Consider the following 22,585-nt stretch of genomic DNA (forward strand, 5'->3'; position numbering starts at 1 on the left):
GGCAGCTTACAACACTGAACATTTTAAGACTGATTTGAAAGAGATTTGCATACAAATGAACTGATTCCTAAAATTTTATTGAAAGGATAAATACAGAAATGTATGATAAGGTGTATAAAAATTATTAAAATTTACAATGAGGACAATGGAAAAATGTGTGGTTGAAAGGGCTGAAATTTACACTATGTTACAATCCTAAAGAGAATTTTTATAAAATGATGTACTCTTGGTATAAGATACCAGAAAAGCTATCTAGAATGTATAAAAGTACTTCAAATTTATGTTAGAAATATGAACTACAAGAAGGGTCATTTTTTTTTATGCTTGGTGGACATGCAAAAAAGCTAGAAAATTTGGAGTTCAAATACACACAGATATTCAGAGGATAAATTCAACTGAAACCAGAACTTTTGGGACTGATGGATAAGCAATTGGAAAAAAAGTCATGGAACATTGTTTTTAATATATGACAACTGTAAACAAGAATATTGAATACATAAAAATGGAAAGATTCGGCAATGCCTACAACAGAACCATGGTTGGTGAAAATGATGGAATTCACTGACTTGTTTAAATAGAGAAAAGAGTGTATGTATATTTACTGGTGACTGGAAAACCCTTGTGGACGTTTTCTGTAAAAAATGAAGTTATGATTGATGGTTTTGGAGATTATATAGGGCAGATTATAGAAAGAAGAGAGTCACAATTTAACTTTAGAGTGAGAGAACCAGTACTCTGAAAACTGCTGGGTGAATAACATTTTAGTAAATACAATAGCAAAAGGTTTACCTGTATATGAATATCATGAGTCTCTGCCAGGTTACCAAGGCTACTAAGTAATTCCTCTGTACAAGATAGTCCAAAACGGGGTGTTATTATAGGAAGTATTCTTGGATACTAAGGATATTCAAGTAATAGAAAGAATAGACGATAAATATGTGAGCACAATAGCATTTTAAGCTATATCTATGGCTGTATATGTATAATCTATTAAACCATAATTAAAAGGCCTTTAAGCTCATTTTCAACGCCACTATTATGAAAACAATGTAATATAATGTAATATAGCAAAATAATGATTATCAGCTAATAAAAATAAAGCACCAAGTGTATGCAAATTCAGGCTTAAACTAATAATTATATACAGTGCTATTTGATTCTAGAAAGTCATTGATTCATATCTAGCACAAAATTAATATGTATCTAACAGAGTTATTATTTTCATATATTTATAATGATAACTAAATGCAATCTCAAAGATATATTGTGGGGAGTTATCTAGAAAAAAGTTAAATAAATAAGGCAGAATTGCTATTTAGGGAAAGTATCAGTAATGAATACTTTCCCATATCTTTATCAAAACAAAATAGCCACATAACAAGCCTGTGAAATAAGCCACTCATATGGCCTATTTTACAAAAATAGTTCATAAAAGAGACAGTGAAATTAACCTTCACTACATTCACTGAAATTAATGTTATGAAGTTCAGAATTCATTCCTTCCAAAAATGTGATTGTAATTGACTCAATTCTTTGAATGTCATTGTGGCTTCTTTTTTTTAAAGGTAAAGTTTTCTATCTCCTCTCATCTCCTGTGGCCCATCCTTTGATCTACACACCAACATTACCCCATTTTAGAAGTCAATCTGAAAATGAGAAGAAAGCTATATAGCACAAAAGATTGGTTCCTGGGAACTGTATGGAGTCTCAAAAAAAAAGAAAGAAAAAGAAAGAAATTGGATGGGAACTGAAGAATAAAATGTAAAGACCAGGATAAAACTATAGCTGCATAGTGTTCATATGTAATTAAATATAGCTAATGTTATCCTTCTAATAGATTAGAACTTTCAGTTTGATTTTCACTTTTGGCAGATCTGTAAAAACTAAAGCAATACCTTCTGTAGACGGATACCATTCTAGGCAAAGCATGAGACCTCCTGTTATCCTATCTGAATGAGCGCTTATAATCCCTGACTTGTAGCAGTACACAGGAGTTCAATTTAAGACATCTAGGCAATACATGGTTTCATATTGCAAGATCATTTTGTTACATAAAAACCTAAACATAGGATATAAAGAAATTATATATACTGCTCTGTGGAAGAAAACTCAGCTTACTTACTTTTTTCCCCAGGATTCCTTGAACAAATCTGAAAAGATCAAAAAAGGGAATTAGAAAAAGACATATAAATGAATGTGCGAGTCTGGACATCAACCATGAAATCAATTATTATTTCAATTTAGTATGCTTCACAAGGGTCTTGACTACAACTTCCAGAATTCCCTGTTGCCATATTTGGAAAGACTGCAGGAAATCAACACTTTCTGTGGTGGTTAATGAGGCTGTGCAAATGTGCACCAGCTAAGGATTTTGATCTTAAATGTGCACAAGCTGTTGATAATTAACAGTAGACAACTGGTTATTACTATGTTTCCTGTGACAACTAAATAGATAACATACAAAATCAAGTGAAAGCATAATTGTATGTTATAGTTATGGGCATATTTTTTAGAAAGTAAGAACTTTTGGCTCTGTATCAGAAAACTGAAGTGTTCTGTTTTGATAAGCGGCATTTTGTATGGCATAAATATGTTTCATTGACAATACTCTGAAAATATGAATTCTAATTTCACATCTATCCTACATTATTTAATTGATACTATATCTCTCTCCGCCAGGGGCTTTTAACATTTATCTACTTTTGAGCAATACAGAGAAACAAGCATTGTTCTTAAAATCTTAAAATAGATCAGGTATGAGTGGGTTCCACAGTCATTGCATTGTGATGGCTAATATAATTCTTGAGGTAATTCAGAACTTTGCTCTTTCTAAACTAATTAGACATGGCTACAAACACTTCTGGTTAGATAGCATTTTATAATGCAGGCTATTTAAAATGTGGCTACTGAAGTCATGCTTCTGCGCGTAGTGTTCTCAAATGCATAAAAATATTTCATTATTACCTACCTAGAAAAATGTGTGAATTGGTCTCTTCGCAGGGCATGTAGGAGCTAGGTGGTCCTGGCCCCCACAGTATAAATATAGACCATCTCTGCACCTTTGTGCCTTTTCTGTATCAGTCAGATGAGGGTGAGAACCCTGATCTGCATGGGCTCCTCTTGAGATGGTTTCTCAAGGCGAGGTGTGGACAGAGATGCTTGACAAAGATGTTTGCTAGCTCGGTGGGCAGAGATGTTTGTTAGCTCAAGCTCTAGTTTTTGCTGTTAACTATTATAAAACACGGTTGAACTAATTCCTGCATGTCTTTAGCTCATCCAGAATTTCATCTGCCAGCCCTTCCTGAAAATGATTGATAAGTGCTGCTTCATCCAAGCCAGATCTTGGAAGATTAGCTGGAAAGCTCTTACATATTCAGCCACTGAGTGGCACCCTTGTTTCAGTTCTCAAATTTTGGCAATGTGCTGTCACAAGGTCAGAATAAATGGGTTTAGATCTGTCAACTAAATCCAGCAGTCATTGAGTAGGAGGCTCTGTTGTGTTAACAGTGATGTGACCCATTTACCGGTAGTAACAATTCTAGATAAAAAGCTTATTATAAAGCCACCTCAATGTCTTTCTGTTGAAAAATCCTCCCCCATACATGTTCATATATAGATTGAATTGTGCCCAAAAGGTAATAAATTGATATAGCATCCCATCAGACTTTTCTGGACAGGCAATAGGACAGGGCTGTCAAACTCAAGGCCCATGGGGTGCTTAGATCTGGTCCATGGGGCCATCCTGGAAACAGCAAAGGACTGGTCCGTGGTGCCTCTGGCAGCAAAAACGAAGCTCATTCATTTTCGCTGGCAGAGGGCTGCAGGAGGCTGTCACAGCTGAAAATGGAGCCCGACGTCCATGCACACGCCTCCCGAGCTCCATTTTCACAAACTACTAGCAAAAGTGGCATTTGATCACAAGGCAAGAGGCATCGAGAAATTCCTCCACTGGAGACAATGGATCCCAGACCTGCACGGGCCAGCACAGATGCCCCTGACACAAATGACTTTGAGCTGGCCATGTCCCCCCCCCCAGCCACAGCCACCCTGATGCCCCACCTCACTGCCCCCGAGGTCAAACACAACCCTGATGCAGCCCTCAATGAAATTGAGTTTGATACCCTTGCAATAGGACATTTTCTGCAAGAGTGGGGAGTAGTTGCTACTGCAGTCACTGCTTATGCTGACTGGACTGGTAATATTTGTGTTTGGGCTGTGAGTAAAGCAAGCTGCTGAGTCAGCTGGGTATTCCCAATGGCATGTTTCTCTACACTGTTTATTTTTCTCAGTGTGATTGTTAGTTAAAGTTTCACTCCCAAGTCAGCTGAGAGTTAATGAGGCTGGAAACAAACTGTTCTGCTTCTGATTTCAAATACTGACTCAACAATGTTGCTTTGGTAGTTCACAGTTTACTCAGGGTAAAAGAGATAACAACAGTCAAAGCATACAAGTCAAAACAGAGTGTCTGAGAAATGAAGAGTGAAGAACACTCCAAAATCATTCCAAGATTCCAAGAGCTGGGTAAGGGTTGTCAGTCATTCCAGAGATCAGAATTTCATGGGAAGAATCCACCTGAATTGTCATGCAAGAGCCACAAATCAGACAATTGTTTCCAGCAAAGAAACGAGGATCAAGGCTGGATCTTAAATCAGGCTGCAGTCAGCTGCCATTATTCAAGAGATTTGTCCCTTTCTTGGCAACCTCTCTGCTTTGCTCTCCTCTCTACTTGCAGAATGCATGGTCCGGGAAGCCTTATGTCATTCTGATTGCTCCACCTGTTCATGTGATGCCTATATTTGATTACTTTTATATGATTCTTGTGTCTCCTGAGGCTGAAATTCCACAGGTTCTGCTGAAACCTTTTCTTCAGAATTAGAATCAGTATCTGAGTTTGTCCCACGATATATATATATATATTCTACCATAACTTATTAGTTTTCAAGTTCCCAGCAAGGCAAACAGAACAAAGCATTTTCCAATGGAATGCCAATGCAGTGTTAATCTTTCTAAAAGCTTTGAAGACATAGATATGTTCCAGGCTTGGGAATCATGTAGATAATGGAAGTCCATATGATTATGGTTAAAAGTTATTTTATTTATATTTTACCATACAAGATTTATCTTGTCTGCCTTCATAGTTTTTTAAAATGCTGTTTTATTGTTTATTTGGATTGTGCTTTTATATATTGTTGTCTTGGAATTACCAAGGCAAGATGGGTGACTATATCCAATGAATCAACCAACCAATCAATCAATCAATTGGGCTACATAGAAGTTGAAGAGAAGGATGTCTCTTTGCATGAGCAGAAATCTATGACTATGCTCATATATACATAATCAGCCACTGATGTCTGAAATACATTGTAAGTCACCCAAAATTGCTTAAGAAGTGCAGCCATATAAATAAATAAATACTTTTAATACTTGAACTTTCATAAAAGTGTAGCATTGTTCTGCTTATAACTTTATCTTATTCACACATGAGCTTTGAGTTCAGTTCAATGACCTTTAAGATATTAGAAAAGTTATATGCCCATAAATGTGTTATGTAAGAGCCATGGTGGCACAGTGATTATAATGCAGTATTATAGCAGGCTAACTCTGCATTCCACTCCAGCAGTTCAATCCTACTATCCTCCCAAGGTCATTAAAATGAGGACCCAGATTGTTGGGGGCAATATGCTGATTCTATAAAATGTTTAGATAGGACTGGAAAGCACTATGAAGCAGTATATAAATCTAAGTGTTATTGCTATTGCTGTTGCTACATCAATACTGGCATTAGTTTCTCTATAGCTGCTTTTCTTCCTTTTTCAAACATTTTGGCAATATTTTTGAGAAAATCCCAAATACTGTGAAATTATTCCTAGTGTGGTATGAGCCTGTTAGAAACACATAAAATAGAAGCAGATGTCACATGTTAGTCTTTGCTTTAATTTTTGGTAATCCATGTCCTCTTTCTTTCATCATTCTTAAAAAATGTTGCTGCTTAAATCATACAGGAAGAACTATCTGGCTCACCTTTCAGTTTCCTCAATTGATTCTTTGGTGGCTTCCTTGTATTCTGGGAAGCTTTCATTGATATCCATGCAAACTTTACCCACAAATGCCCTCTGGCCAAATTTATCTATAAAATATGAAGAACAAGATTAAGAATAATTTCCTTGATCCTCATTGTTAACAAGTCTTTTTTAAAAAAAAAAAATTGCCAATAAATTCTGACATTACAAGCATATCTCACAATTCCAGGCACTCATTTGGAATAGAATAGTATAGAAAGAGTTCCATGAAATTCATAATTATCTCTCTGTGTAGTTTGTGTCTTTTTAGCCACACCATTACAGTTCCCCCACCGCCTGAAAGCATTTACAAAATATAGGATCTAATATAATGTAGTTACCACTGTGAGATGTGAGCTATAAATTCCTTAGTTAAAACTTATTTCATTTATTCCCAGTGTAGATCCTTTTAGAGGAATTGAAAGCAAAACAAAATATTTCAAACATTGAAAAAATGCTATATAAGTAGTAGAAGGTAAATAAAAATAACAGTAGAAAAATGCATACTTTTTGGAAACATTTTCTCATGATAAGGATGAAAACTACAATCTTAACTGGGATTTGTTGGCTTGTTTTTGGTAATTAGATGAATTTATGTTAGCTTTTGTTATGCAGTTTTCATTGACTAAGAGCAAAGAATAATTATTTTCATATCTAGTTGGGAAGTTTCCTAGATTTATTCACTGCTGTTGAAACAGAATGAACAGCTTGTATGAGTGATGACTCCAGAAAATAAATCCCTATATTATTAACTGCATAGAAAATAATTGAAGGATTGAAGTGTGTTATACTCAACACAGGAATATCATTTAATTGATCCAGTTCACAATGATAAAGGCAATATGAATTATACTTGGAACTTTTGAAAATTTCTCATTACCTGTAAAAGTAGGATCTACCGGTACTTGCAACTTTTGTTTACTTTTTTTTTAAAAGTAAAATTCTCAAGTTCCACTAACCCAGAAACCAGACACAAAATAGTAATGTGGTCACACAGACATATACCAAGAAGAAGAAAAAAAGATGCCTCACACACTTAGTTCAGGAATTTGAAATCAATAGTAGTTCTGATTTTCCTTCATGTGTTCTTTTACTGACAACTAATTTGAGGAGGAAATACATTTTAATTATTGTTATTATTAGATAACTGTACTTCATAAAGCCTTACCAATCTACTTTTAATCACTGACCAATAAATCCCAATTTATTTTCTGCTAGCCCATTCTAAAAGTTCTTGACAATCTTACAGTCTTACCTATAATGTCAGCCAGAAGCAAAGCAGCATCTGTGTGAATTGTGGCAAAATAGCAAGCTGTAGTTGTACCATTCTTGAGTGTTCGTCTCTGTAGGAAAAAAAAACCCTCACAATCTACTTGTTTCAGGAAAGAATAATGCAGTGAATAATACTACCATTTTCTTAAAAAACCTGTCACATCTATACTGTATAATCAATGACAATTGTCAGGACAAAATTATAGACATTATAGAAAAAATACCTCATACTACCACTTGTCATCTATTTTTTTTTAAAAAATTATTAGCGGTATATTAACTTAACAGTATATCTAACGTGTCCTTGGGTTCTATCTTTCCTGGGTTGGCTTGTTTCTTCCCTTCTGTCTCTTGAGAACTACTAAGGATTCAGTTACGGCCTTCAGCAAACAAAGCAGAAACTATTACTTTTTTTCCTGTACAAAGATTTAGTTCAAATTATACAAAACAAATATGCTGTTTCTTGCCTCCAGTTTAGCATATTGTTAAGCATTATAATTTATTCAATAAATCACAGTGAAACAAATCCACTGTGCAAATATAGCCAGTGATAAATCAGAATAGCTGGTTTATCTCTGTTTAATCTGAATGACTAATATGTGTGTACAGTTTATAGACTCGTTTTACTTTTTCCTTTATACAAACTGTGTTACTTTGCCCTAATTTTTTCCTGAAATATATGTTTTTACAAATCATATCAACTTGCAACTTGTCTTTCCATATGACGGATTTGATTTCCCAGAGAAAATAGAAGAAAAGCAAAAAGCGTGTATATTAAAGGAAAGGGGAGTGATAGGAGTGGTCATTTTTAAATTGATTATAGAACTAAGACTACATTATATTTAATGGACTCTAAGCAGCTCAATTGTGACTCAACCCCATTTCTAACCTCTCATTAATCCAATCTATTCAGAGTTGGCTCCCTTTTTAAATCCCACAGATTTCAAAGAGAGAAAAAAAATTACATGCCCCATTTCACCATTGAGGTTAGTTGCACTTAAAAATGGCTAGATCATGAGCAGAGATTAAAAATGATGCATGCATCTAATTAGTGTTTCATAAAGTATTCTACCAAAGCAACAGTATTATATTTACTTAGCCTTTCCTGTTTTATAAATCAGGTGTAATAACTAGGAAATCATCCATATGTATTTAAAGAGTTGAAAACTACTCCATGCAAAACTAATTGTATAAAACATTGATTTCCAGCTGCATAAACATATGTGTTCATTAGGGTTAGGCAGCATTTTGGATTTGATTCCTTAAAGCTGTTTCAAAAAGGACGTATTATGAGCTCTTTAAAGGAGCCATGTTTTTTTCCAGAATTGTACAGTTGATCTTTGCAGCTATTTTAAAGAGCTGTAGATGGATAGTTCTTCAGTACTTTCCTGAAATCAAGTCCAAATAATTACTCAACTTTTTATATCTTTCTGACTTCAGTGGGGCTTCTTCCAAACAACAGAGTTTTGCATTTTATTTTATTCATCTAATTTATACACCATTCATCTCACAAACTACCTTAAGTGACTCTGAGTGGCTTACAAATAAACACCATAAAATCCTACAGAACTAGACAAAGTTCAAAAGATGGAAGCCACCAACACTCCCAGGTTGCATATCATTCTTGGGTATCCAGGCAAGTTTACAGAGCCAGTTCTTAATGCTCTTCCAAAAAAAAAAAAAGAAGAAGAAGAAGAAGAATGGAGGCCAGACAAGATGTTCAAAGCAAATTTAAATTTTAAGTTTTAAAGCAATTTTTAGCTTTATCTGCTCATGCTTTAATTATCTGGGAGCAGGCCATGACATAGAGGTTTAATAATTCTAGCTTTAGAATAATGTTTACTATATATTCCAATTGCTCCTGTTTATTCATGAATTATACATGTTGAACTGTAAGGGATCAGGAAGAAGAATTTTTTCTTTGTATGTTTGTATTGATTTAGAAATGAAGAATTCAGAAGAAGAGATAAAGGATTATCAAATTATTATATAAAATTCATCATAACCTTTCCCAAATAATATTTTTTATATAATTGTAAACCATAGTAATAGCAGGGAAAGAACCCTGAGATGTTTATAGTGATAAGGAAAAGAGGTACAATAGATAGGGCCAAACTGACAAGTAGACAGACAGACATCTGTCTTACCACAGCTCTAGTGTATACTTCTTCAGCAAAATCAATTTTTTTGAATTCAGCCTCTACTGGATAAGTGGTTTTTTCCAACCATTTCAAAAGAGTCAGATTTCCTCGGATCCCTGTAAAGGAATACTGTGGGGCATGGATATGTGCATCAACCAAACCTGGCATGAAGAATTCACTGGGAAAAAAAGTATGAGAAACAAGCACATCAACTTTCCAAATGTTATTATTTGCATTTTATTAAATCCAGTGATTTCAGTAACAGTGATATTAACATTATCATATATTCATGATGATGTAATCACACATATGTTGCAGTTACATACAGTACAGTATTAGATCATCATGATGTCTGACACAAGCTATGTGCTATGACATTATGATGCATCATTTTCTCCTGCTTCTTCAGATCCCCTAATCAAATCTCACTTGGATGTCTTAATATGCTTGTGGAATAATCTTAGCTTGAAACCAAAGTACCTGAAGACCATATATATGCTATTACTAAGGAAAAGGAATAATTACCTTTTCACATGAACAAATACCATATTAATTTATATGTGGTTAATATTGATAAATGTAGTGATTGGTTAGGTCATACATATTATTGCCAGCATTATGCAAAGTAATTGGTGCTGTGTCTATATATTTATAACTTGTATATACATAATTGCATATAGGAAATTGGTTCTGCCTCTCAACTACACTTTGATATCATTAATATATAATAAATATTAATATAATTTATATTTTGCTGATAAAGAAATAAAGGGAGACTAGTATAGATCTATTTAGCTCTCATAAGCTAACCATACCCTTAGTTGGATTTGAACTTGGGCTGCCTGCATGTTAGGCAGTTGTATTAACCTCTGAGCCACAAGTTCTCCCTTCATCAGTTTGAGCCAGGGGAGAGAGTAGGTGTTTTATGTATGTGTATACACACACACACACACACACACACACACACACACACACACACACACAAACATATATATTTTCATTCAAGAATTTGATGTAATCTAGATGTGATCTACATGGCGCTTCTTTTTCCTGTTCCCCCCCCAATTTCCCCCCCCCACTCAGTTTGTTGAAATAGGCTGGGTTGAGAGAATGAGTGGATTAAAGTCAGACAATGAGCTTCTGTGGGGGAGGATGGACTTGTTACTCCTACTTAACACTTTAACCACTGCACTATATGAGTTGTCTAATTAGGAATAATATTTATACTCTTTTCTAAGTTTGAAATCTACTTTTCTGTTCAACAACTCTCAGTTTACAATAACAAAATATGACAATAAAACAATTTAACAATGACTAAACCTTAACAAGAGTGAGTCAGCCTAATTTCAATGCTTGCAATGACTTGCAAAACATGATTTGGCTGAAGAGGATTTGACATTTTTTTAATGTTTGTTGGTACTGTATGTGAGGGTTACAAAAATATGGCTAGCATTCCTACAAAACCTACAGTTTCCCACAAAATGTACATAAAAATGTGCCAAGATGTGGAAACGGAGAAAGGCAAGTTCAGCTTCTGCTTATAATAAACTGTTTCACAAGGATCTTCAATATGATGGAAATGGAAGCATGCTAAAATAATAAAGCCTGCTACACAATTTATGTTATCTCCAAGTCATTGATAAGACATGTTATACAGGTAGTCCTCAACTTACAAGCATTTGTTTAGTGATGGTACGAAGTTACAACAGCACTGAAAAAGTGACATACGACTGTTTTTCACACAACTGTCGTAAGATTCCCATGGTCACATGATCAAAATTCAGATGCTTGGCAATTTGCTCATATTTATGATGGATGTAGTGCCCCCAGAGTCATGTGATGAGAAGTTGTAGCAACATTGCTGGCTTGGCTAGTTTTGGAAGTTTAAGTGAAGAATTCGGGAGGGGGAGTTGTTTGTTTTGCTTCTGCCATTGTTTAGTTCATTTTTATCATTTCTGTATATTGTATTTTTGGAATATCTGGTGCTAATTGATGAGAACACCAAAAAGTCTTAAACTATTTATCATGGTTTTATAAATCATATTGTAATTCTACATGATTTATCTGCTGGTGGCTTTTTATAAACAATTATTAAGAAACTTTATCCAGAAGCCACCCTATTTAAAATTTACTGAAGGACACCCAGTGTTTCTTGTGTAACTTCCTTGTCTCTGTTCTTTCCTCATGTTTTGCTACAGGGCAGGATCAAGGTCTTTATTTAAAAAAACTGTTCACTGCTAATGAAGTGAAAGACATTGTAAACATAAAATAAACTGTCATAGCTGGTACATGGATTATGCCCAAAATAAACTGCTTCAATCAAAGCGGGTGACTTGCACAGTATTTAAGAATTTATTGCAATTATGTTCAGAATTATTATGTACTAGTTTGAGCGTGAACCTTGTAGTGTAATCATCTGGGGCAGAGTTTCTCAACCCTGCCAACTTTAAGATGGGAAGATTTCCCATAATTCCTCTGGCTGCCATCCATCCATTTTAAAGTTGACGAGATTGAGATATGCTGGTCTAGGATTTGCCGTAAAATCTGCCTTTCCAGTGGCAAGTTACATTCTGCTGCTGATAGAAGCAACTGTAGTTTGCAGTAGGGTAGCTAAAGAACTTGTCGATTACTGTGCAGTGAACTGGGAAGTCTCATTGACTTAACATCAGTGCGTAGTAAAAATAATTGTTGATTGGTTGACATAGTCGACAAACATCCTGGCATTCTCTGCCCACAAAAATGGACAAGACATTTTGATATAAATTCCAGAGAAGGAACGAAAGATATGGATAGTTTCTGGCTCAAATATCAAGTCAGGCTCAGATAATAACATTTTTCTTGAAAGGAACCCTTGCCATCATAGTTAATTACAAAGTACTTTGAATTATAACTTTTTGTTGCAGTAAGATTGTGGTAATTGTAATATCAAGACTTCGTAATCAATACAGGCAGGCCCATCACAGGATAATTCCTTACGTTACATAATACTGAACCAGCTGCCTAAAAAATATTTATTTTTGTCACACCATATATTTCATATATTATTGTCAACATTGCATCTTATGTGATTCCAGCAAATATTCTGGAATGGATGTGGTCAGTGTCTCAGTGGGACATGTTTTTTTAAGTTTATTTAAAGCAGGAGCACCTTAAACTTTTTATTTATTTCATTTATTTATTTTGTCAAGCACGTATTAGATAATATATATAAGTATAAACATGATTTGAATACAAGAAATGAATACAGGTAAAGGGAACATTAGGATAGGGCCGGTAGGCACGTTTGTGCACTTATGCACAGCCCTTACAGACCTCTTAGGAATGGGGTGAGGTCAACAGTAGACAGTTTTAGGTTAAAATTCTGGGGGTTTTGGGATGAAACCACAGAGTCAGGTAGTGCATTCCAGGCATTGACCACTCTGTTGCTGAAGTTTTCTGCAATCGAGTTTGGAGCGGTTCACTTTAAGTTTGTATCTATTGTGTGCTCATGTATTGTTGTGGTTGAAGCTGAAGTAGTCTTTGACAGGTAGGACATTGTAGCAGATGATTTTATGAGCTACGCTTAGGTCATACCGAAGGCGGCATAGTTCTAAATTGTCTAAACTCAGAATTTCAAGTCTAGTGGCATAAGGTATTCTGTTGGGAGCAGAGGAGTGGAAAACTCTTCTTGTGAAATATCTCTGGACACGCTCAATTGCGGGTTCCAAACAGATGTAAGGTGAATGTTCCCTAATCTTTTCATGTAGCCTGAGTGATAAGCTCGAAGCTGGCATCAGTACTGTATTAATGTGTGTCTGTGTGTGTGAGAGAGATATTATTATTTTACATTTATACAGTGTTTTAATATAACTTTTTATCAATTGTTTGAACAGTTTCTCTTAAGTGCAAATTGTTATGAGATTTCTTTGTGCAATGCATTACACAAATATTTTAAATAGATAATCAAATGATACAACTGATAATGGTATTGCACACAGTTTGCCAATTATTTATAATTGGCAGATTTCCCATCAGCACAGCATCCCTCTGATATTCATAAATATAATTACAGGTTGAAGCTTTAAAAAAGATGTGATTGTTTTAATGAGTTGTGTGACTTTTTTTTCAAGACCAAACAATGTCCAAAACACTTCTGCAATAGATTTGATGCCTGTACAACTCTTACTAAATTAAAAAGCCATAAAAAATTAATAAACTGGAATACCTCATGGCAGAGGAAGAGAAAGGAAGTTACATAAATGGATTTATTTTTTTCAGCTAAGTAAAGAACAAGGACAAGAATAAACAAGAATCAACAGAAATAATCTTACAAAGTCTCAGTAGATTTAAGATTTAAATTCTTGCATAATGATCCTCTTCTAATACACTAAAAACAATTGTAGTGGAGCATACTATTTCATCAATCCTATTTGTCCCTAGCTTCTTTGCTATTATAGCCAAACTGGTGCCACTGGTTGTTCTGCTTTTAGTCAAGTAGATTTATAAGCCACAATTTGTCCTTGAAAAAAAACCAGACAAATAATTTGTTGAGAATGTAATATAGAACAAATGCATACTTATTACTGAGTTCTTGTATATCAGTTGCTTTAAATCCCCACTTCTTCACTAGTTTGTCTTGTCCATCAGCTGGTTCAAAAAATGCGATCTAAGACAAGGGTAAAAGAATGAAATACATACATTATATCATTCTGTATGCAAGGCAATTTAGCAAATATTTATTTTATTTTTGTTAATGGTAGAAATTAATTCATATTAAATGTTTCATTTTATTGTTTTTTTTAAAATAGACAATTTTCTTTTATATATCCTAAATAATATATGATATATTGTATGTGTGTGAGAGATAGAGTTGTAAATATGAAAACTAATATATTTGCAGAAGACAATGTTTTATATATCTGTGTATTTACTTTGCCTTCTGTAAACAGTGTGTGTATATATATATATATTGTTGGCACTTGCAGGCTGATATTTTATAAATATTGCAACATGTTTAATGCAAAATTTGCATAATTATTTCTACCCTTTCCTCTAACATTTCTGTTTTTTTGTGTCGCTTAGAAGGAATACATTTCCAAAATCCATTCAGCTTCCACAAAATAATTTTCACAGGGATTTGGATTCCTCTCCCATTTGAGATTCCTTCATCCCCTTTTTTCTACTGAGAAGTAAACCTACTGAGAAGCAGACTTGCAAATTGATGCTTCCTCAAATTAGGAAGTCAAGTCTTCTGTCTTTGGTTAATGTTATAAAAGCATATGTGAAAATTATTTTTTGTCCATGATTTAATTCCCTTTGGAAGAATCTGTTAAGGGTTTCTACCAGCAGATCCTAAAATGGGTACGCCAGCAGCCATAATTTTCTATTTAGATTTTTCTAACCTAAGTCACAAACACTAATTTTCTATAAACCAGTCCTTAATTTTTGTGAGCTGTTTCCCAAGAGCTTTATTTTGTTTTCTGATATGGCTTAAATTAATATAATCATACATGGCTACAAAAATACAGATTATTTTTATAATCTGTAATCTTTTATAATGATTTTTTAATCTTCTTGATGTCATCTAGAGTTTTCCAGATTTTTGCCACCCAGATATGACAGTGCTAATTAACCTAATTAACCCTAATTTAGAAACTGCTTTGTTGCTCTTCTCTGCGCTTTCCAGAGTCTCAACTGTTTGCAATTTTAAAAATATTTAATGATTTGAAACCAATTCTTGATCGTTTTAATTGCTTTTTAAAACTGAATTGTTTTATTACAACTAAATTTTAGCAAATGTTTACAATCTGTTTCCTAATTCAATTGAAAACCACAGGATTTTCAACAGATTAAACTAACAAATCAATTACTTAAATATTATAGTTCTAGAGAAACATTGTATATGCAGGTTAGACTGGATGATCTGTAAGAGGTTGTCCTTTTGCCACTGCCCCCTCTTTTCTTGGGATTGTGATAGAACAGCCACCTACTGTATATAAAGGATTTTTCCTTTGATGAGAGAGGAAAACTCTGTAATAACCAGCATCATTTAACACACAGGTGTCAAACTCATGATGTCATGTTGCTGTCATGTGACGTTTTGTGACTTTTTTCCCTACACAGAGCTGAGGTGGGTGTGGCCTGCACGTGATGCATCTGGCCTGCGGGCCGCCAGTTTGACACCCCTGATAACAAAATAACAGAGTTGGAAGGAACCTTGGAGGTGTTCTAATCCAATCCCTGCTCAAACCTATACCATTTCAGACAAATGGCTGTCCAATGTCTTCTTAAAAACCTCCAGTGATGGAGCATCAAAATTTCTGAAGGCAAGCTGTTACATTGGTTAATTGTTCACTCTGTTAGGAAATTCCTCCTTAATTCTAGGTTGGTTGTCTCCTTGATTAGTTTCCATCCATTGCTTCTTTTTTTTTTTTTTTTGAATTTTTTTTTTTAAACATACAACATAAAATACATCTTTTTAGAGCAAGGATTTGATCCAGTATAAAATAGATACAATTACTCACATTCCCTCAACCAATTTTGTTCCAAATTTTTCCATTTACATCTTTAAAAAAAAAGAAAGAAAAAGAAAAGAAAGAATCTTATTCTAAACATTTATCATTCTACTATATCACCCAAAATTCTAAACAATTATTTCCAAACAAACACCATTCCAAATCTTTGTCATTTTAACAACCAATACTTCATATATATTCCTTCCTAAAACCCATTACATCAAATCTATATTCTACTTCTCTTAAATGGCAGCTAGTATCCATGATCTTGACAAAGAATATTTTCCTCCTCTCTTGAAGTCATTTCAAAATCAATCAACATTTCCATCTATAATTTGTTACTCCCAAAATACTTTATTTCATTTACTTCAGGCTTGTTCTCTAATACTAATAAGTCTGAATTTAGCTGATTCATAATTTAAGTAGCTATTTCCCAGTGGTATTTTCCACCACTTCTATCTCTATTTGTTTAACTGGTTCACAGTTTGGTTTAACTATTCTCCAGTATTATCTCCTCCACTTCCTCCTAGGTTTATTTTTTGGCTGGTTCACAACTTAATCAGCTGCTTTCCAGCAATGCTTTTCTCCACTTCTAACCTTACTTATTTAGGCTGGTTCACAATATAATTTTAACCACACACCGACATTATCTCCTTCACTCCTCCTAGATCTATTATGAAACTAGTTCACAACTCAAATAGTTGCTTTCCAGCAATGGAAAGCAACTCCGCTCCAACCCCTATTTTTAACTGGTTCACAACTTTATTTCAGTTGATCTCCAGATATACTTTCCTCCACTCCTAACTTTTTATTTTTTGGCTAGTTCACAGTTTTGCTTTAACTGTTACCCAGCGTATGCTTTCCTCCACTCCTAATTCTTTTTTTTATTATTTTTAACTGGTTCCCAGTTTTGTTTTAACTGTTCTCCAGTATGATGCTTTCCTCCACTCCTACCTTATTTGTAAGATTGGATCACAGCTTTTCTTTCACTGTTCTCCAGAATCATGCTTCCCTCCACTCCTAACTTCATTTGTTTAGCTGGTTCATAGCATTTTGTTTTAGTTATTGTCCAGCTTTATGTTTTCCTCCATTCCTACATCTCTTATTCAGTTTTTTAACTTTAAATTAATTCACAATGTATTACCCATATTTATTTTTCAATCCATTCTCCTCCATATCTTTTACTAATTTAAAATAAGAATGTATATCAACAAATATCTTAGCTCCTATTCTCTCATAGGCTTTCTCCCATTCCATGCTTATTTCTTATTTTCTATAAGTAACAACATTTTAAGTCATTTTAAAATCAATTTTCTATAATTATTAAGTCTGTAAATAGTTCTTTTTAATATCCAGCACCTTGAAAAACATTTTCTTCTAAATTATTAGGTCTGTAAATAGAGCTTATTAAGAATTCAAAATTTAAAAAGGCATTAGAGCATCCAAAAATCATGTTTTTCAATCATTTGTACTCTTATTTTCTAATCAAATTGTTTGTATATTTATAAAATCCATCTCAATAAAAATAATAGTAAAGAAAAAGAGAGAATAATAACAATATTTATAATAGTTAGAATAAAAAAGAAAAAAGAAGCAAAAATAAAGAAAGGAAAGAGAATAGAAATATGACAAAAGAGATTGAAAAAAGAGTTAGAAAAAGTAGAGAGGGGAAAAAAGACAAAAGAGAAAATAAAAAAACTGAAAAGGAAACAAAGAGAGAACAAAGAGAAGAGGAAAAGTATCTCCTAACATTATTCAAACTTCAAACATCCAGACACCATTACATCCATTTAAATCAAACTGTAGTATTTTATTATCTTGTTACATAATATATTCCATTTTTTTTTCTTTCTCCAATCTGTCTAAGTATGTTTCTTTTCCATTTCAATGTCATCAAAGTTATAAGTTCTATAAAGTTAGTTCTGGGTTAGCTATTCCATATATGGTATCATCATGTCCTTCTTTTATTGCCGCACCGTTTTTCTCTTTTTGCCACACTTATTAGTTCAGTTTTCATTATTCCATTTAGTTTCTTCTTTCTGATCTTCAATAAATCCTCCAATAAACAGATTATATATATATATATCCAAAGCCAAGCCTCCTGAATTTTTTCTCAAAATAGTCCACTTTAAGTAACAAGCAACAAAGTTTTTCTTTCAAGTAACAAGCAGTCTGGAATTTACACTTTCCCTTCTCAGCTGGCAACCATTTTGTCCATTCCCGTTTGTCTTTTGTCTTTGCTTTTAAAAGCATATTTATTTCCTCTTCTCCTTCCTCTCTCTCAAACATAATTCATTCTCATTTAGCCACAAAAAAAAAAAAAGAAAAAAAACCAAATCTATAAGGAAATCATTTCCAAGAAGTCAGTAATTAACGCAATCCATCAACAGGTCTTTTCCTTCCAGCATTTCTTTGAGTCTTTTTGCCCCAGTAGTTCTCAGCCACTGTTAAAGCTTTTAAAGTAATCCTGGATTACTTTTATAATCCAGGATTTACGGGCAGTTCTCGCCTGGGCAGAAGTCCATTCACCCGGCTTTCAAGCTCCCTGCTCAGCTCTCCACTTCTCCTCCTGCACATCCTTTTGTTCCGGTTGCCGCAGTCTTGGGGCAGCCGCCATGGCTGCTGCATCCATTGTCGCCAGCACAGAAGGCAAGCCTCTGGCCCCAAGGAATCTGCCCATTCCTCTCAGCCATCCGAGGGGTCCCTCTCTAGCCCCCTGTCCCTACAGGACAGGGTAGGTCCACAGACCTGCCGCCGGTGGCTTGACAGAAGGGGTTTTTGCGGGGCTCTGAGGAGCCCCACTAATTCCCCACCTGAATCGCCGCGGCGCCAACCGGAAGCTCTCCATCCATTGCTTCTTGTCCTGCCTGTCAAGCCTGAAATTGACTGGGGTATGGGATTGTTTGTATCCTTGGACATCCTAATATGAGTTCAGCTTGACACAGCTTGGAACTGGAGAGGGGTGGAGCCTTCAGTCAAAACATGCATTACTTGGAACCTGACACTGCCTTCAAGTGCTTGGGAGATATATTGGAACACTGCTATCATGTCACTCAGTCCTTCTTTTCACTAGACTAGACATACCCAATACCTGCAACCATTCATCATATGTTTTAGCCTCCAACCCCCCAAATCATCTTTGTTGCTCTTCTCTGCACTCTTTCCAGAGTCTCAACATCTTTTTTACATTGTGGCAACCAAAACTGGATGCAATTGGTATGGTCTTACCAAGGCATTATAAAGTGGTACTAACACTTCATGTAATCTTGATTCTATCCTTCTGTTGACGCAGGCTAGAATTGCTTTCTCTTTTTTGACGGATGCAGCACACTGCTGGTTTATATTTAAGTGATTATCCACTAGGACTTGAAGATCCGCCTCATAGTTACTGCTATTCAGCCAGGGTCCACTTCAGAGGTGGGTTTCAGCAGGTTCTGACCAGTTCTGGAGAACCAGTGGTGAACATTTTGAGTAGTTCGGAGAACCGGTAAATACCGCCTCTGACTGGCCCCGCCCCCATCTATTCTCTGCCTCCCGTCCCAGCTGATCGGGAGGAAATGGGGGTTTTGTAGTAACCTTCCTCTGGAGTGGGATGGGAATGGAGATTTTACAGTATCCTTTCCCTGCAAACACCCACCAAGCCACGCTCACCAAGCCACGCCTACAGAACTGGTAGTGAAAAATTTTGAAACCCACCACTGGTCCACTTATTCTATACCTGTACATTTGGTTTGTCTTGCCTAAGTGTAAAACCTTATTTTTCTCACCACTGAATTTCATTTCGAGTTGTTTCAAACAAACCATATTTTTTGTTTCATTTTTGGTTGCCTTGAGCAAAAATTAAGAATTGCATGGCATAATGACATTTGTCTATCCCAAAGCTCACAAACTTTCCACCTGCAAGGACCTTCAAAGGGTTTCCTTGGTCTTTATAAGTGACCTACCATTTCTCAAAAATCTAAATACTATACTATTTTGGTAGCTGTTGTTCTCTTCTCTAACATTGTTCACTTTATCCCCTGCTTGGCTTCTCATATGCACCCTAAACAGGCCATCTGTTAATTCAATAAGTTGTTTGAAGTAACAGATTGCCCAACCACCTGATTTGTGATAGGAGCCCACAGTTCATGGTATAATTTTGGCAGGCCCTGTTTGTAGGTAGTAAAAAAGTTGGCCTTGACAGGAAGAGGGAAGAGCTATTTACAAAAGCAATAAAAAGGAAAACATTGCTTCAGCCAAAAAAATGAAGAAGGTATGTATACTGTAGGTATTTCTGAGGGACACCCCCATAGTTCAAAATAAGTATTAGAAAAGGAGATAAAGCATAATCACATTTGCAAGATTTATATATTACTATAGCCAATTTTAATAAAATTGCTGTAGTTGTAGCCTTAATGTAGTGTTGATTGATTTCTTGACCTGATCTTCGTCTTGTGGTTCACACTATTTCAATTACTGGAAAGCTGCTATCCTTAACCTATTGTCCACAACAAGAGAGATGAATGTTACCTATGAACTATACTTTTGTTGGAAGTGTTGACTTTCAGAAAGATGACCAGCCATTTCTTTTATGCTTGCTAAGTTTCTTTTAAAAATATGATTAAAATTTATGTTTTAAGGTTATTTATGAATACTATCTTTCCTTTTTTCTAATCATCTTCTGGTCTGTAGTCATCACAGAAGCCTCCCATTTACTTCAGGAGTTTCAAACAATTCAGTAATTCTATGGCTGGGCCAGGCCATGTCTTCCAACAAAATATTAAGAAGACAACCTTCCACTGCTGTCAAACATTGTGTTTGGTTGCCTATCAAGCATTTTCTTCTATACAATTATTTAAGAAGCTGGATGACAGATCAGCTGGACCATTCTCCATTGTGGCACAAATCAGTCCATTTTCTTTCCACTTGCAGCTTCCAGTCTCATTATAAAATATACTCATTTTCCACTGTTTTACTGCTTTTAGGACATCTACCATTGATAAATGGGAAGGAAGATTTTAAAGTAGACTGCAGCCTGGATGCACACTGCACACTGCAGGATGGGAACATCTGGGGCATTGGAGGAGATTAAATATTTCTGGGAGGCAATGGCTAACATAACATATAAGAAATGCATTTCCTTCAACATTTCTATCTGTCGTACCTCCTAAACCCAAATTACCTGATCAATGAACTGATTTTGGGTGGGGTGGGAACAGAAAGGAATTTAGTGGAAGGAGAAAGGGAGGAAGCTTGGGCAGAGTGACGATGGAGGGGAGGTACAGGGGCAGAGTCTTCCATTATCTCGCAGAGGATACTTTGTTGCGTGAAGAAGAAAAGAAGGCTTCTGAAATTGTATAGATCTCATTGACTCCAACTGGAAAAAGCCTTCTGCAATGAAGGAGTATCATGCATTCATGCTGTTCTGAATCTCAAAGATGATTAGCTTTCAAACATGGAAGTAGAGAGAGGAAGAAATACCTCAGTCCTGTCACACTGAACTGGGAAGGAGAAGGAGGAATTCCTGGAACCCTCTCTGGACATTCTCCATCACAACACCTAACCTATATAAAAGTTTGAAACTGTTGGGCAAGAAGGAGCCCAGGATCTCCCTTGTCTGCCAAACCCAAGGCAGTCACCCTTCTAGATATTTCAGAAGTTCCTGGTAAGCCATGGAAAAGGCAGGAAGTAGCAATGGTGGATTTGAACTGCGGAGAATGCAATGACTTAAGTCTTATCCACTAACTTCAGTTACTTCATTTTAAGACTGCAGCCACGTACTTGTTTAGCCCTGTGATAGTCAAGTGTCTGAGTACCTTCAGTTGAGATCAAGTCTGATAACAGAAGAAGCCTAACACCAAAGATGTTTTCTTCTGGGCTTGTGGTGTATTCCTGTCATTGGTTCTGTTAAAAGTATGTCATTAATGCAGGAACCAGTCAAATGAAATAGGGAGCAATCATCCCAGCTGGTATCCCAGTATCCAATATAGCTGGCAGCACACCTGGCAATTTCTTGTTGCCACTGTTTAGTTTAATTTAAAAAATCATCATATCTATCCTCGCCCTCTTTTTGACTCAGAGTTCTTGTTTGTTCAGACGGAGCTAATCCTGCCCCCGACTGAAATTAAATAATCTAGAGTTACCTTATAATACTTTCACTTTCAGCGGGTGTGGCTGGATATCTTAATTATACATTGGACCTTCAGAAGATCAGTTTAAGCATTTCTTGTAGACACAGCTATTAGTTCAAATTCATAGATACAGTAATAGCGATGAATTAAATATCTTGTGATATCCCATAGATCAGTAACAGCTTATTGTTCATCTCAGTACAAATTACCATAAGCTAAGTTTGGAACATTCTGAAAGAAGATATTCTATCTTCTATTGAATACAAAAGACATTGTACAAGTAATTTCTCTATTTTAGAGATGCTCCTCCCTCTAACACCTGGGAAGAGCCAACTAAATATGCTGCACCAGCTGCTTTACTCCATAGAAATATTCTCTGCCACCAGGAACATCTGCATCCCAATATTGTTTGGGGTTTCTTTAACCATGGCTATTTTAATTTTTTTTATGGTGTAAGCTGCCAAGAATCTGGACATACTCAGTCATTCTATCAGTCAGATACATAGAGA

At 35.3% G+C, this 22,585-nt stretch overlaps 1 protein-coding gene across 1 annotated transcript in view; it reads right to left on the bottom strand.

Annotated features, from left to right (window-relative positions):
- GDA (guanine deaminase) overlaps positions 1–22,585 on the bottom strand; it is a 53,244-nt gene that overhangs the window by 18,122 nt on the left and 12,537 nt on the right. The window contains exons 2-7 of the mRNA XM_034410244.3: positions 14,029–14,117; positions 9,479–9,650; positions 7,315–7,402; positions 6,022–6,127; positions 2,123–2,150; positions 790–897 (exon numbers count right to left, since the gene is read on the bottom strand). Of these exons, the coding sequence (XP_034266135.2) occupies positions 790–897; positions 2,123–2,150; positions 6,022–6,127; positions 7,315–7,402; positions 9,479–9,650; positions 14,029–14,117 (591 nt within the window). The remainder of the gene's footprint in view (positions 1–789; positions 898–2,122; positions 2,151–6,021; positions 6,128–7,314; positions 7,403–9,478; positions 9,651–14,028; positions 14,118–22,585) is intronic.

This window comes from Pantherophis guttatus, chromosome 2, assembly GCF_059756535.1.
Source record: "Pantherophis guttatus breed Tessera chromosome 2, ASM5975653v1, whole genome shotgun sequence".
In the NCBI taxonomy this organism is placed as follows: Eukaryota; Metazoa; Chordata; class Lepidosauria; order Squamata; family Colubridae; genus Pantherophis; species Pantherophis guttatus.